Genomic DNA, 15144 nt, shown 5'->3' with positions numbered 1-15144 from the left:
GCTCAGATGATAAATCATTAATTGGCACATTTAAGAGTGGTAAATAGTTATATAATTCTTAGGAACCTGCTCGCTGCTAGAGCTCGAGCTCCGTCGTTTCCAGAACGTCTCCGCCGCGAGGGAAAGCGTAGAATGGGAGGAACGAACAGCTCCGGCGACGTCGAAGGTGATCTACAGTGGCCAAGTTAGGGGAGTTGAGGGCATGCGGTGATCCAAGCAGCCGCTCGAGCTCAAGCCACGACCAGGCATCGAACTTAGCGTCAGGGTAAGACATGATGGAGACACACAGAGCAGAGGAGATAGGAAAAGGAGAGAGGAAGTGCCACTGACAGAAACGGTCAACTTTTTTCGTAGTTGTAAAACGCTAAGTCGAAACAACCTTCAAAACCGATCAGGGACGTAAATTGATCTGGTTTTAGGCTGTGTTCTTTGCCACCCCCTCTCCCTCGTATTCCGCGCGTAAGCTTTTCAAACTATTAAACGGTGTGCGTTTTTTATAAAAAAATTTCTATACGAAAATTGCTTAAAAAATTATAATGATCCATTTTTTTTAAAAAATTAGTTAATATATAATTAATCACGTGCTAATGGACCGCTATGTTTTTCGTACTGGAGGGATTGGCTCCCCACTAAAGCAAAGAACACAGCCTTAATACTTGAGTGAGCTTTTATACCCGATTTTGCGACGTTAATCTTACTCGGTACATAGTTGAGGGAGCAGTTATGTACTTTTCAAGTACATAAAGACTGGGTTAGCTCGAAGTCGAGCCCGACCCGTTCGTTGACAGCCCCAAAATTAGGCCCATCGACGACAGCCCATAACATCGAGAATAAATCTGGGCCGCCCGTGCCTTGGTCGCGGTGTGCGTCACGAGCCGTCGGATGGGAGGAAAACCCTAACAAACCCTAGCGTCTCCGTCTGCTCTCTGTCTATATAAGCGCCGCCGCTCTCCATTGCCTTCGCCCTCTCGTGTTCTAGGGTTTGCACACGCGGTCTCTTCTCGTGATGGCTGAGGACTTGTAATCTTTGCTGCTGCGCTGCTTGCTCTTTCCAGCTGGTTTGATTTGATTTGATTTGGTCTCGCTTTCAAATCTGTTTGCTTTTTTTTGGGCTGTTTTGTCGATGGGATTTTGTTTGGGCTTGAGGATGATGGATGATGCAGATGAGGAGGCACAAGATTTAATGGGTAATTTGCGTCTGAGGCATCTCTGTGATGTCACACCCTTTTTCACCTTGGAGATCTGATGCATCTACAAATCTTCTGCCTTCTTATTTTTTTCCTCGATTAACTTTTATTTTCTTTTAAAAAGTTTTCCTCTATTAGCCCTTGTTCTTTTAGTCTTTCGAAGAAAAGAAAAAACGCTGGGGATTGATGATATGATGATCAAATTTGTTTCCCTATTGGTTTGATTGGCCGCCATGATGGCCTCAAAGTATTAGCTCTATCTGATCATCTTCCTCCACATTTTTCTTGTTTCATTTTGAATGATCTTATTGTTTTTTTCCCTCCTGGATCTTTCTGCTGTTTTTTTTTTTGCAAAATTTTATTTGCTGTGTTCATTGTACTTGATTCCTGTATGTTGTTGTTGTGCTGTTGTCTACATTTTAGTTTTGGATAAGTCCGTACTGGAGGATATGATGATCCTTTCCCCAGATGATCAACAATGAACATGCTATCCTCCAATTTTAATGCATGAGTTGATTCTTTTAGCATGTTGTGGTGAAATTTTATTTGGTGCTGCTTAATATGGAGAATATGATGATCCTTTCCCCAGATGATCGACAATGAACATACTGAGCGCTATTATTTCTCCTTTGAGAACCAAGCCAGTATTCTGATTCTCCAAATATTATGCAGGCATTTCCTTTTATTTTGAGCAAGCAGTGGTTGTGTATGATGGATTTATTGATATGTTCAATTGTTTAGCTTGCGTATGATAACACAGATAATTGTCTATTATTATCTCTGCAAATTTGGTTCTCCAGGTTGAAACCTTTAGCGTTGAAAACTGATTACCAGTGGATTTAGTACCGATTGTGTATGAGTCATAATAATTCATCAAACAGTAACTGTGATTTAGTACGTATTGAGTCATAATAATTCTCCATACAGTAACTGTGATGCCAACTATTATGATCTTTATGAAAAACGCTTCACTCGTCAACTTGTAGCAGAAGTGGGAATATGCTTTATGGAAAACGCTTGTTTTTACTACCAGTCTTCAGTATGAAGTCAACTAGTACTCTGTTCCAAAAAAGACAAATTATGTGTCCAATGTTTGACCGTTCATCTTATTTAAATAAATTATAAAAAAAATTAAAAAGATAAGTCACATATAAAGTATTAATTATGTTTTATCATCTAACAACATTGAAAAGACTAAATATAAAAAAATTTTATATAAGACAGACAGTCAAATGTTGGTATGGAATTCTAGACTTTTTTTTTTTTTGACGGAAGGAGTACTTATTAGCAGAAGTGGAAATACGCTTTATGGAAAACGCTTTACTACGAGTCTTCAGTATGTTTGCTAGGAAAATTTTCTGTAAATGTAGGGAATTCAGCTAGCAGGGTGATGCCGTCTTTCTCTGCTCATCATGTAGCAAACCCGTGAGACAGACATGCATCAGTATCTACAGCAAAAGCTTGATTCCAAACCAACGATGGTAGGCTGCAGTAATACAATCTGACAAATCTTAGAACGACGACGATGATGTTCGTTCCGCACTTCTATTTCTTCTAAGCTCAGAGTGCATCCGTAGGCCATAGCTTCTCAATGTTTTTATGCATCAGGGCGATGCCATTTTCAGGTAAAGTTGCCATCAGCGATGCCATGCCGCTTCATTTTCCGCCGAATGCCCACGCCGCCGCTGCCATTGACGTAGCTTCGTGTCACGCCTCGAGCAAAGCCAGGAACAATTTAACGACGTGGGGACTAGATGACGGTTTGCTTTGACACGTTGCCCAGTCCTACGGACGAGTGAAGGAGCCTTGCTATTAATTCCTCCCCATAGTTTGGAGAAGTTTGATAATTTTGGAGGAATTTTCGAATATCTCAACACTACCCAATCCCGTCCAATAATCTCGGCCCATTTTGTCCGGAAGTTAAGCCCATCCGTATTTTACGCCCGATCTCTTCCCATTTAGTAAGGAAGAAAAGCCCATCCGTAACGAAAAGCCTCACCTTCGAAACAGCGTTCCATTAATCATCAGCATTGCATTTATTAAAGACGCTATTACACAATTGCCTTTTTAAGTCGTTGCTGTGATGGCAACTATAACTTAACGATCGATTGGATATATTGGTCGATTAATTAAAGACGCAATTACATAATATTCGCCTTAATATAAGTCGTTGTGATGGCAACTTTGGAAGAGGAATCTTAACTACATTGTGGGACCCAGCGGGGCTGAAGATTCCTCGCAATTCTAATCTCGGCCATATATATTGCTGCTTGGGCCAACAAAAACTGGACCGCGACGTGCAGGTTACCATTCGCCGTAGGTTTACCAGTTAGTTTTACTTCTCAACAAAAAAATTATTAGGCAATTCTATTCACAGGTCAACTGCATAAGTACGGCGTAATTTCGACAGTAATTGTTTGGATTGCAGTAGGAAAAATTGTTCAAAGGATGGCGTAACTTTGGCGTGGAATTAACTGAAATGCTAATCAAAGTATTCCATTCCAATGGGTTTAAAATTTGAACTCTAAAGACTTGACTTTAAAGAGGAGTGCAAGTTATTAGGACATGTTTTACGGAGTAGTTGGTATTTGGCCGATGCCTTTAAGCAAAAAAAAACACACACACACACATGTATGTACTTCCTATACGGTTGTGCGAGTACGGGTATATATATTTATAAACATATGTGTATGTGTGTATAATTTTTAAGTTATATGTTTAATTAGGACGTTCCACGTGTTTGACTATCAGGCAAGTGTTGCTATCTGTTTGAATCAGCTGCTAACTGACCGGAATTATTATTTTTATATAATTTTGACTTTGCTAGAGGTGATTCTTCATCTGTGTTAGGATTATTTACCTTTCACATAATATCGAGTATTTCTCAGTTCTCACAATTTGGATTTCAGTCCCATCCTTCAAAGCAACCTGGTTCACTCACATCTAAGAATATCCACACCTGGTTAAAACGCTTCAGTTGCCAGAGGAGAGCTGCACATCGCAAATGAAACTCTGCAGTGCCGGACCGCCAGTGACAAACCAATAGCCATGGCCAGTAAGGGCCCATTTGATTTAGAGGAAAATTATAGGAATTTTGGAGGATTTCAATCCTATAGTAAAATTTCCTATGAAGCCCTTTGAAACAAAGGATTGAATCCAATCCAATCCTTCGAAATTCATATGGAATGGACAATCCTATAGAGATTTTGGAGGAAATTTAGCAAAAGCTTCAATCTCTTGGTAACTTTCCTTTGAGTCTATCTCTCTCATCCAATTCCTGCGTTTTTCCTGTGGTTCAATCAAACGTTCATTTCTGTGTTTTTCCTGTGTTTTGCAATCCTCTGTTTTACACTTACATTCCTATCAAAAACCTACGTTTTTTCTATTCCTATGTTTTCTTAATCCGACTATTCAAAGGGGTCCTAAATGGGAGTGTGTAATGTAATTAATTACCTAGCCTGCATGGCTTCTGACGAGCCGATCGATCATCCAGCAGGAAGAGAAGCTTGACTAGTTGAGTGAAACAGGAGTTGGATTGCACCGCGCTGTAGTTCTGTACTGCTGTGCTATGGTCACAGCGTAGGCAAGAACACCTTCCTCGTTTTGCCTGCACAGTGTTTCCGAAAAGTATAGTTTTGGATGGTCAGGCAAGGAACCATTGTCAGTTAAGGTTTTGCAGCAAGTACTGTTTTTGCTTAAGTCCTCCCACAAGAACAGAAACTTCTTCATCTCTGATAAACTGAACTGAAATAGTACTAGCACAGAACGTTGTAGCTAAAATTCGTGCTTAAGTTGTTAGGCATAGCACACAGGAGACAGGTAAGACATTACGAGCAGTGTAATTGGACTAATTTGGTGGTGATGCCTTTAGTGTAGTAGTTAGCTGTGCTACCACAAGTTAGGAACTTAGGGCCATGTGGGAAGCTCAATCATATGGTCAGTGGCTGTGACTGTGAAATACCAACTGAAATAAGCCAGGGTAATCATGTAGTATCAACAATCGAGGATATTTTTTATATATCTTTTTTGGGGGAGGGATCACTAGATTGACTACACAAACCACTAGACGCATGCATAGTACTAGTAAATAAGATGGTGAACTTACTTGGCTGGCTGCTGATTATTGTGATTGGATTAAGAATTTCCATGCCACCAATAATGGATCGCGGTACAAGGCAAGAGCGAGTGACGCAGGCCTCACGTTGCACTTACCCCTCCCTGACCGCAAGCTTTAGCTGACTCAGGGTGATCAATCAGTCGATCAGATCTTGATATTCTTTTTCAGCAAGTGATGACAAAGCAGGTGTAAAAGAAATTCCCAGGTCTGATATCAGCAAACGGGAGCTCCTTTTCCATGTTTTTCAAGAACCTGCAGTCATCGGCAGTGGTTAGCGTTTGGCAACTTGCACATGGACATTTGAACTCTCAAGCAACCATCAACTTCAGGAATAGAAGGAGAAAAGGACGATTTAAGAACTGGTCATATAAAAGCTACAACTTTATTCGGTCCCAATGAATTTTAACTTCATTTTCCACAAAAAAACTTGTCCAATGGAAATATATCCAAGATTCTCATGCCTTTCCCCCTCCCTACCAGGCATAAAGTTATTCACTAGTATAAGAGATTAGGACCATTATCTAACAGTACCGATATGTGTGTGGGAGATGCGAAGGTTGCAACAACTATCTCCTTAAAAAATTTTGATTGGTGGAATTAACAGCGACTGGTGAGAAAGTTGTAGGGAAAAGAAACAATTGAAAAGGAAAGCAAACCACCCAGCTTCTGTGCTAATGACTTTATGGCCTTCATCAAATGACAGTTGAGTCTCACAGCGAGATATTGGTACCCTCCTCCATACCTCCTCTCTCTTCCTCTTCTCTGCAACATTTATTTGCACTGCATACCTATTTGTTTTGAGCTGCAGGACAGCAAGTACAAGAGGGGGTCCTTCCCATACTTCATTCTCCTGCAGAAAAAAAAGAGCTCATGATATCTAGCTTCCAACCTTCCAGGTTCAAGGGCTATCGCTGCAAGAACTGTGCTGCTATGGAGGACACCTTGGACGCCGGCACACATCAACATCGAGGATAAGTCCTATAAGATGGCCATGGATGATCCATCTTGCAGTTGCAGATTCCTGTTGTGGTTCCTATGTTTTGTAGCATGTGTTCTCCTGGAGTCTGCTGCTTCTGTTCATTCATGGTGCCCCTTACATCCTAGCTCGAGGCAGGAAGCAAAGTTTAAGCAGAAGACAAACAAGTTCTGGGAGTACCAGGAACAGAGTAATACCTGGGTGGAAATAAGCATGCCTTTCAATTTGATGTCCTGCATCAACGATACCTGCACGAAGGTAGGATCAATCGAGCAACCGGAAAGGAGACATGGCCGTGCTTCAATTTCTAGTCAGGAGGAGAAGGATGCAGAGATCGATGACAATGATCAAGCAGATAGAAATGATCCAGTCCTGCCCATAAGAAAAAGGATTTCCTTGACGCGCATGTCAGAATCATCTGTGTGGGTGACAGGGCAAAGTGGATCAATTTATGAGAGGTTCTGGAATGGGCTGGCATGGGTGATTGCTCCTCATGAACTACCAATTTCAGTTGGCTATGCTACAGCAACTTTCATTGTGAATACAACTATTCTTGCTCTCTCAGAGGCTGGAATCCTCTATCAGGTAACTTGCATCTCTATCTGTATGACAGAACTATGCTCATATCATAACTGTTACAATACCCTTCCTTGGTCATCTTTACCGTTGTATGTTTTTCTTCAACTGTTGAAGTTCTGTAACAGAACAGTAGTTTTATCCCCTCCCCTCCCTTCTTTTCCCCAACCCAATTCCGTTGTTTTGTTGCAGTACCTTATATTACATGTGCCCAAAATTTGAAATTGTTAAGCAAAGATCAATAGACATGTAGTCATGATTAATGAAGAGCCGATAGGAAGTCTTATGGGAAGAGCAGAGGAATAAGAACTGTATGTAAATAACTAGGGAAGTAGTTTCCTCTCATGAGACAATAAGCTTCTGATGAATTCAATTGCCAAAAAAAGAAAGTTTCTATTATGCTAGACCTAATATTTCTACACACTTTCAGCTACAGCTAAATGAACATGCACAACCTATCTGGACAGAGGTAATATTCAACTCTGAACAACAATTCATAGTCCTTGGAGAAAAGACACAAAGTCAAGCTATGCACATAAGAAATGGGATAGTGTCCTATGATGGAAGGTGAGACTGCTTTCTACACCTGATGCTTCCTTTCTAGTGCAGTTTGTGCATATAAGAAAATAATTTAGGAAATTATTGTTCCTCCCAAACAGGAAACTTTTCCTATCTATTACACATGGATCCCTAGTGGAGGTCACAGAACTTCAGCCCCTAAGGTATGAAGCAGTATTACTGAAGTTTATATTAATTTGCACGGCTGCCATATCTTGGTCAATATTCAATGAAATAACTAGCATATGAATACAATGTTCTTTTACTGAAAAGAAAACAGTAGGGGAGAGCCCTACCGGAAAACATATGATGTCCTATTCAAATTTGACATGATAAATCAGTACCGTAAAGTCATGTTTTATGATATTTTCATTACTATTATTGTTGTGTGAGTGCATCTGATATATAAAGAAAACATATGAGGTTGAAAACAACGCATCTTTAATAATATTTAGAGCTAAGTACAAAAAAGTACATGAATGTGCCACATCATCATAAACATCACTATATTAGATGGCAATCCACATACTTCTCAAAAAAATAATGATGCCATGCCACAATAAAGGGTTGACCATTATATTTCTACTGATTAAAATGCTGACGGTACATATAAAATTCTGAATGGTTCCATGCCTACCAGGCTACCACTTGATTAACTTGAGTGAATGCCGCTATTTTTTTCGGGAATTAAGAAATTGGCAGCTTATTTACACTATTACCATGACCTACTCCACAAAATAATGGTCCAATACTACTGATGTACAGGTGGACTTACCATGGCCACCCACCAGGAGGAGATGTATCATATATATCTGATGCTGGAAATGCAAGACCAGGGACAGTGTTCACAGTAAGGTATGGTCATGTGTTCTTTAGGAGGTAATGGGTTGTGTCAATCCAAACTACTTTAGTGGGAAAATAAACTGGTGCAATAGTCGGTTCTCTATTGTTTTTGTGAATCTTGAATATCTGAAACAAAAGTCAACTTGTACAAATGGGGAGAGAGGAAGGTGAGAAAAATGACAATGTTTATGCACTATTTTCCTTATCTTCTGCCCCTGCTCTGTGTACATTACAATTTAGACATTTGAGATATTTTTGGTGCCTGAAAGAAACTAGAGGCACCTTTATTTTAAGAACTACCATGGTTGAGATGTTTTACAAGTACTTGGAAGGCATTAGAAAGCATTAGATGTACCTTCACTTAAAATTGATCAACTGTTGATATTTCTTTGAAGTGAAGGTATCTCTAATGGAGTACCTTCCTAGAATCATTGATATGTTATGCAGATGGATGATCCACCTATTAGACAAATACAGCATAAGAATATCTAGAGCCATAAGGATTTCAAGTAGCAGGGTGTATACCTCCACCAAATAAGCCACTCTTAGATTTCAAATAAGGTCATTCAGACCTCCCGCTAGCTAAGCTACGCTCAGTTTTTCAAACAAGAAAAAGGCTATACTCATTTATGTTTTTATCCCAAGATGTAGAATACCTTGTATAATTACTGTATTTCAGTGCTAAGATGGGAAAGTGTGGTGCAGTTCTACAGGAGACTTGTATGAGTTCGACAGAGAATCAAGACCATCATGGAAAAAGCACATATGGAGTGAAGAAACAGCAGAGAATGTCTCATTAAGCTCATCAGTTGGGTGTGCTTTACATGGCCTGCTAGGATCTAACTCAGTATCACTTTTCTTGATAACAAAGGTATGCAAGGATTTTCTTTTCAGAAATGACTTACTGGATCCAAGCTAATGCAGCAACATTATAAATGCATACAGTCTAGCGATGCTGATTGTTATAATATGAAAATAATCTCAAAAATATATTATCTGCTCCTGATAGACTGACAGAGCTGATGAAGGTACTTGCAAAAAGATTAGTGTATTTCTTGAGAAGTTGAGATCATGCTTTTGCACAAACCTTTTTCTACAAAAGAATACTTTTTAAGACATATTCAGTCTGTTTAAGGTACCTGATGTGGATATTTTAGCCTCAACGGAATCTGCCCCCATGTCAAGTAAACAGGAAGGATGTGCCTTATCTCTCTTTTATGTGGTCCAATGCGTCAGAAACCATCTTGACTGAGCAGCCCATTTTCTGAAACATTTTTTGCAAAGTTCATATGGTTCCTTAAAATCCTGTTTAAAGTTGTGGTTTTTATGATAGTTTTGCAATAAGTATGATATCAAGAAATGTACTAAAAGAAAAAGAAACATGTATATGGTTCCTTAGTTGGACATCTTGTAGCAGAAGCAAAACAACCAAAATAGGGTGTCAACAAGAACATTATGACCGATCATGTGTTATAATACAATTGAAGAGAAATTGACAGCCTCTTCATGAACTCATTATAGATAAGTTCAGAGTAATATATATGTAATAATAGGAATTCTTGTTAACCAATAAAGTAAAATTATGCCATGGCTAGGACCTCTATTTCCATTGTAAAACGGTATTTATCTATTTGCTAAAGATATTTTATAGATTGGCAGGATGGTTTATTAGTGGAGCGGCGCTTGCATAGAAGGAAGTGGAAATGGTATAAACATGGAGCTCCTAAGAGTCAAAGACTTAGTTCGATCACAGAAGTGCAACAAGATGAATCTAATGATGCAACTTCAATGTATTTTACAACAACCACAGGAAAAGTATTTGAGTATCAGTTTCCAAAATATACAGGTATAGACTCCTTTGGAGATGCTGCTTTCTTTATGTTCATTTGCTCAAGGTCAATCAAGTATTCTCGTAGAGTTCTCCCCTACTGTTCCCCTTAAAAAGGTCAATAAAATCAAACAAACAACAAAGATGAATTTGAGAATTGAAGAAAATTTTCATAGCAGATCCATATATTGATTTATTTCAATGTGTGGTTTCAGTTTGAAATATGAAAACAAGAAAAAAAAAACGAAGGAACTGCTCTTAAGGTGATATCTCCAGCAAAACACCTTTCATCTAAACCATATGCTCCTGATTCAATGTCGTATGCACTTATTCTTTTTTAAAAAAAAATATTGTTCTTGGTTCTTAGTTCTTAGTTCTTAGTTCTTGCTCTTGTTTTATCAACAAAAAGTAATGTTCTATGAAAAAAACAATAATAAAGGTAACACAATAGAATCATGCATTCAAAGCAAAACAACTAGATTAATGCTTGTGGAACATTCTTGTGTGAACCTTTTTCTTTGAACAAATTGTCTTCATTCAATCATTTAATTATTATACTAGAGCAACAACTTATTATTAATATCAAGCTGAAACAGAGTTGACATGATCTATATTTTCAATGGAAAAGGTGGAGCTCAAAGCAATAAGATCAGAGGACTATGGGTAAATCACATGTCTCCTGAGAATACAAAGGTAGCAAGAAATGTCCGAGGTGTACAGGTTCAAGTTGGCCGAGTAATATTCCCACTGGATGATGGTAGGCTTGGGGAGCTGCATTTGCCTGGTATGGGTGGTGATGATTTTGGTCCAAGTCAACACTATAGCATGAGAAGGAAAGTGCCAAACAAGTATGAGTGGTCCATTCTAGATGCACCAGAAACAGAAGGTTGGAATGCAGAATATTGCACAGAAGAGCATGGTCCAACAAATTGTATTACTGGAGCAAAGAATGTAGCTGCAGATACCAAATCAAATGACTTGAGCAATATCCCACCTTCCAGATGGCGTAAAGAAGATAAGCAACAATACCTGTACGTTAATACCCATGAGAGGGATGAAATCGAATCATATAACTTTCTATCAAGAAGTATTGATATTAACTTCCACATGCGGGTGATGCATGCAGATAGATCACTTTTTCTCATAACAGATAACGGCTTAACTTTTGAATATCTAAACAATAATGGTGTTTGGTTATGGCTAAGACATGAGCACACTACTTCCATGAAAGGTACAGTAGGAAGCTATAATGGCAGCTTGTATCTTGTCGATGTTCACGGGAACTTACATATCAGAGAAAGAAATGGAGATGACTTATTATGGATCAACTGCACAGCAATGAGGAAGGGAAGGCAGGTCGCAAGTGGGTCTCCATGGGATGGCATTCCAGGTTTACCACGCAGAGTGACAACAGATGACGCACTCTTCTTTGTTAACAAGAGAGGCAGGCTACTACAGTTCACGGTAAAAGTTTAAACATGCTCTAATCTCATTCATGCGATTGTTAGCCTTATTAGAAATAAAAATGATTTCGAATGTGCCCACTTTTAGTTGAGCTGTTCCTTTGCCCAAGATTTAAACATGTGCATATTTGGCAGGCAAAATTGATTAATTCTTGCTAAATAATGATTCAATGAACAAATGATGAATGCATTACTCAAGATAATGGCATGTCTATGCATCATACTAATCTAGAGTAGTTAGAAATGAGATTCACTGATAGGAGTTTACAGGCAGAGAACAGAAACAGAGTGCTTGAAATAGGTCCATATTATGGCAAATGTAGCAAATATATCTGCTATCATATACTTCAGTAATTCAGGATAACCATACATCTTCCTACGTTCTTAGCATTTAGTATGAGCAAAGCAGTATAAAATAAAAAGGAATTCATGTTGAGGAACATCTTGTAATTCTAAACAATCATTACTCATATTGCTTGCAGTTGAGACAAGATAGACAGTAACTAAAGAGTTTGACATACTTTTTTAATTAATAATACAAACCATAAACAAAGTACAATTAAATGGTAAGCATACCAAGTAAACCCTACATGACAATAATTAACACTCCAGATATGCCAACCTCTGTGCAGAACAGCACCAAGTTGATGCCCTTCTAAAACTTTTGCAGGTTGCATTAAGGAAATTCAAGTGGAAGGACTGCCAGAGCCCTCCTGATACCAAGATTGCATTCATAGTGGATCAGGAAGTGTTCAGAAGAAACGTCATCTTTGCGGTTGGCCGCAACGGCCGCCTGTACCAGTACAACAGAATCACAGAGCTATGGCACAAGCACTACCAATCACCCCACCTCGTCCTCTCACGGTCACCGGGGACAGCGATGAGGCCGTCCCATCTCTCCCTCGCCGGCTCCATCTTCATGGTGTCGGAGCACGGCGGCCTAGTCGAGTACCATTTCAGCCCGCAGGACGGGTGGGAGTGGGTGGAGCACGGGACGCCCCACCGGGACGTGGCCATCGTCGGCGCCCCGGGGCCGTGCTTCGACGGCTCCCAGCTGTTCGTCATCGGGTCCGACGGCGACGTCTACCGGCGACACCTCGAGAACTGGACGTGGAGGTGGACGAGCCACGGGCACCCGTCGGCACCGTCCGCCGTGGCGATGAACGCGGCCGGCGGCGACAAGAGCTGCGCCACCCCGGGCTCCGCCGCCGACGCGCACTACGCGGACGGCTTCGTGGGAAGCTGCGACGAGAAGGTCTGATACCCCTCTTCCATTTCGCTGTTTCTTGGTAGTAACTAGGGTCTAGGGAGTCTAAAAGGCTGCTAATGGCGCTGGGGGCATTTCGTCGAACAGGTGGCGGCCGCGCGGCCGGTGCAGTTCTCGGAGGACGCGGTGGTCTTCGAGCTACGGGACGGCAGGGTAAGCAAGCGACCGGCCTCGATTCCCCTCCTCATCATCATCATCACATCGCACGAAATCAAGAACCGCGCGCCCTCGCTCAAAGAATGCCAGGAAGATGAGCTTTGTCTAATTACCGGAGCTTTTTTTTTTGGTCGTGGACTCGTGGTTGCAGCTGGCGGAGCTGCGGCGAGGAGCGGACGGGTGCGGCGGCGGGTGGGAGTGGGCGCGGATCATCGGCACGCCGGCCAGCGCCTGCATGACCAGCTACTGGACGGCCGTCGCCACGTAGTCCGCCGCCCGGCGGCGGCGCCGCCGCCGCCGTCGAAGCGGGGTCGCTGAAATTTTTGGTGTGCCGCGTCATAGCGGGAAACGGGGAACTGTAAAGGTATACTACACGTGACACGTGTCATAGATCTGGTACTTGTACCGTTGTACTGTACCAGTACACTAGTACTAGGATTAATCTCTTTAACTAGAGTTACAATGTAAATAGAACACTTAGGGCTCTTGATGGGGATTGTATCATGACATGTTATTGACACTTTAACTTATCAGAGCATATGAAATTGCTCTTTGAATACTTACTGTTGGAAAAGAAAAAAAGATCAAGGTCGATCAGCTACTGTTTTGAATGGATCAGAGTTTGAATGGAACTCGTAAGTTAGTGACCGTTTTTCTTTTTGGGTTAATTAGATCCATGCCATTATAACTTTTATGGTTTTAAAATATGCCATTGATATTTGTCTATTTGAAACCATGTCATTATAATTTCATACATATCTATTATATGCCACTATTTGTCTCTTCAACACATTTTATATCTATTATATGCCACTACTTGTCTCTTCAACACATTTTCTAAATGTATATGACCAAATTATCCCTATCTTCTTCCTCATCCTCTTCCAATCTCTACCCTATTCATCTTCCATCTCCTTCTCCTAGTAGGAGAGCTTCTTCCAGATAAACATGGGGAACCCCGACGTGGAGGCCCGCATCCTGTGACCCGGCGGAAATAAAACGGCGCAGGAGCACGGCAGCCATGGGCACGGAGGGTTGCGCCGGCGAGAGCAGCAAGTGCGTGAGGCGGAGCGCGAGCACATCCGGCCGGGTGTGAACATCCCCTGCGCCCGTAACCTCACCTCGTTTGCTAGGGGAGAGGGCTACGCGTCGGACGTCCGATGCTTTAGGGAAAAATCGGACGCTCATATCAGCATGACGTTATCATCCGATTTACATGCAAAACTACTTTTAAACTGATTTTTCTCTTAAATTACTTATCCAAATCATGATCCGATTACACCATTAAATTTGTTGCAATTAAATCTTCAAAACAAAACCACACATGGATATATTCCGATGAAAAAAAATTAGCTTATTATTGAATTATTTTTAAATGTTGCATGATGTTCCACCAGATATATCGGAATTGTTTCACTAAGTAAATTGAAAATGTTTCACTCGTTTAAATCTGGTGTTGTTTCACCTTATATAAAAATAATGTTTCAGCAAATAGCAGAAGAATGTTTCAGTTCACTGCAACATTAAATCTATACATAGTGAAACATTATAAGTACACTAAGTGAAACATTTTTCGGTGAAACAAAAAATGAAACAAATTTCCTTAATAGGAGGTTTCCAAAATATGTGGGTTTTTTGTTGCAATGAAATATTTCAGTTCACTGCAACATTAGATCTATACATAGTGGAACATTGTGAGTGCACTAGGTGAAACATTTTTTTGTGGAACAAAAAATAAACCAAATTCTCTTAATAGAGGGTTTCCAAAATATGTGGTTGATTTATTGCAACAGCGCGTTCCACTGCAACATTTGATCCATACACAATGAAACATAATGAGTACACTAGCTGAAACATTGTAAAACTACTGGTTGAAACATCAAAAGAGACCACATGCAACATTAAAAAAATCAATAAAAAATTAAAATATTTTTTTGTCGAAATATAATCATGTGTGGTCTTGTTGTAAAGATTTAATTGTAATGAATTTAGTGGTGCAATCAGATCGTAGATTAGATAAATAGTTTACGATAAAAAAATCTTTTGAAGAAATAAGAAAAGAAAAGATTCTTTGCATGATGCAGTGGCAGACAGCGTCCGATTTTTCTCCACCCCATCGATCGTCCGTAGTGAGCATCTTCGTTTGCTAGGATGTCAGGTTCAACGAACAAGA

The 15144-nt window shown here is 40.3% G+C and overlaps 1 protein-coding gene, 1 long non-coding RNA gene and 4 other non-coding genes across 10 annotated transcripts; 5 read left to right on the top strand and 1 right to left on the bottom strand.

Annotated features, from left to right (window-relative positions):
• The first annotated feature begins 1154 nt into the window (after window positions 1–1154).
• LOC127760906 (small nucleolar RNA Z101) lies at window positions 1155–1254 on the top strand. The gene has a single exon (XR_008015180.1). It is a non-coding gene; the product is annotated as a small nucleolar RNA Z101 (small nucleolar RNA).
• Window positions 1255–1371: 117 nt separating this feature from the next.
• LOC127760907 (small nucleolar RNA Z102/R77) lies at window positions 1372–1457 on the top strand. Its single transcript, XR_008015181.1, has one exon. It is a non-coding gene; the product is annotated as a small nucleolar RNA Z102/R77 (small nucleolar RNA).
• Window positions 1458–1630: 173 nt separating this feature from the next.
• Window positions 1631–1682, top strand: LOC127760890 (small nucleolar RNA Z103). The gene has a single exon (XR_008015166.1). It is a non-coding gene; the product is annotated as a small nucleolar RNA Z103 (small nucleolar RNA).
• Window positions 1683–1751: 69 nt separating this feature from the next.
• On the top strand, window positions 1752–1845 carry LOC127760887 (small nucleolar RNA Z103). Its single transcript, XR_008015164.1, has one exon. It is a non-coding gene; the product is annotated as a small nucleolar RNA Z103 (small nucleolar RNA).
• A 2583-nt stretch (window positions 1846–4428) lies between these two features.
• LOC127784881 (uncharacterized) lies at window positions 4429–13207 on the bottom strand. 4 transcript variants are annotated; one of them, XR_008019611.1, is made up of 5 exons: window positions 13085–13207; window positions 9397–9521; window positions 6478–6528; window positions 5293–6404; window positions 4429–4794 (listed from the first exon to the last, which is right to left on the bottom strand). It is a non-coding gene; the product is annotated as an uncharacterized LOC127784881 (long non-coding RNA). The 4 variants fall into 4 exon arrangements; XR_008019610.1 differs by lacking the exon at window positions 13085–13207 and having other exon boundaries at window positions 5293–6154; window positions 6246–6404; window positions 9397–9891; XR_008019615.1 differs by lacking the exon at window positions 9397–9521 and having other exon boundaries at window positions 13085–13181.
• Window positions 6290–13625, top strand: LOC127784867 (uncharacterized). 2 transcript variants are annotated; one of them, XM_052312284.1, is made up of 10 exons: window positions 6290–6865; window positions 7287–7423; window positions 7516–7578; window positions 8180–8269; window positions 8963–9128; window positions 9917–10103; window positions 10714–11549; window positions 12219–12803; window positions 12903–12968; window positions 13123–13624. In XM_052312284.1, the coding sequence occupies exons 1-10, from the start codon at window positions 6290–6292 to the stop codon at window positions 13237–13239; spliced, it is 2823 nt and encodes a 940-aa protein (XP_052168244.1). In that variant the 3' UTR covers window positions 13240–13624. The 2 variants fall into 2 exon arrangements, with proteins under 2 accessions (XP_052168244.1, XP_052168237.1); XM_052312277.1 differs by having other exon boundaries at window positions 12903–13625.
• The last annotated feature ends 1519 nt before the right edge of the window (window positions 13626–15144 follow it).

Source organism: Oryza glaberrima, chromosome 1 (genome assembly GCF_000147395.1).
Source record: "Oryza glaberrima chromosome 1, OglaRS2, whole genome shotgun sequence".
Classification (NCBI taxonomy): domain Eukaryota; kingdom Viridiplantae; phylum Streptophyta; class Magnoliopsida; order Poales; family Poaceae; genus Oryza; species Oryza glaberrima.
This window is presented reverse-complemented; position numbering and strand designations above follow the sequence as displayed.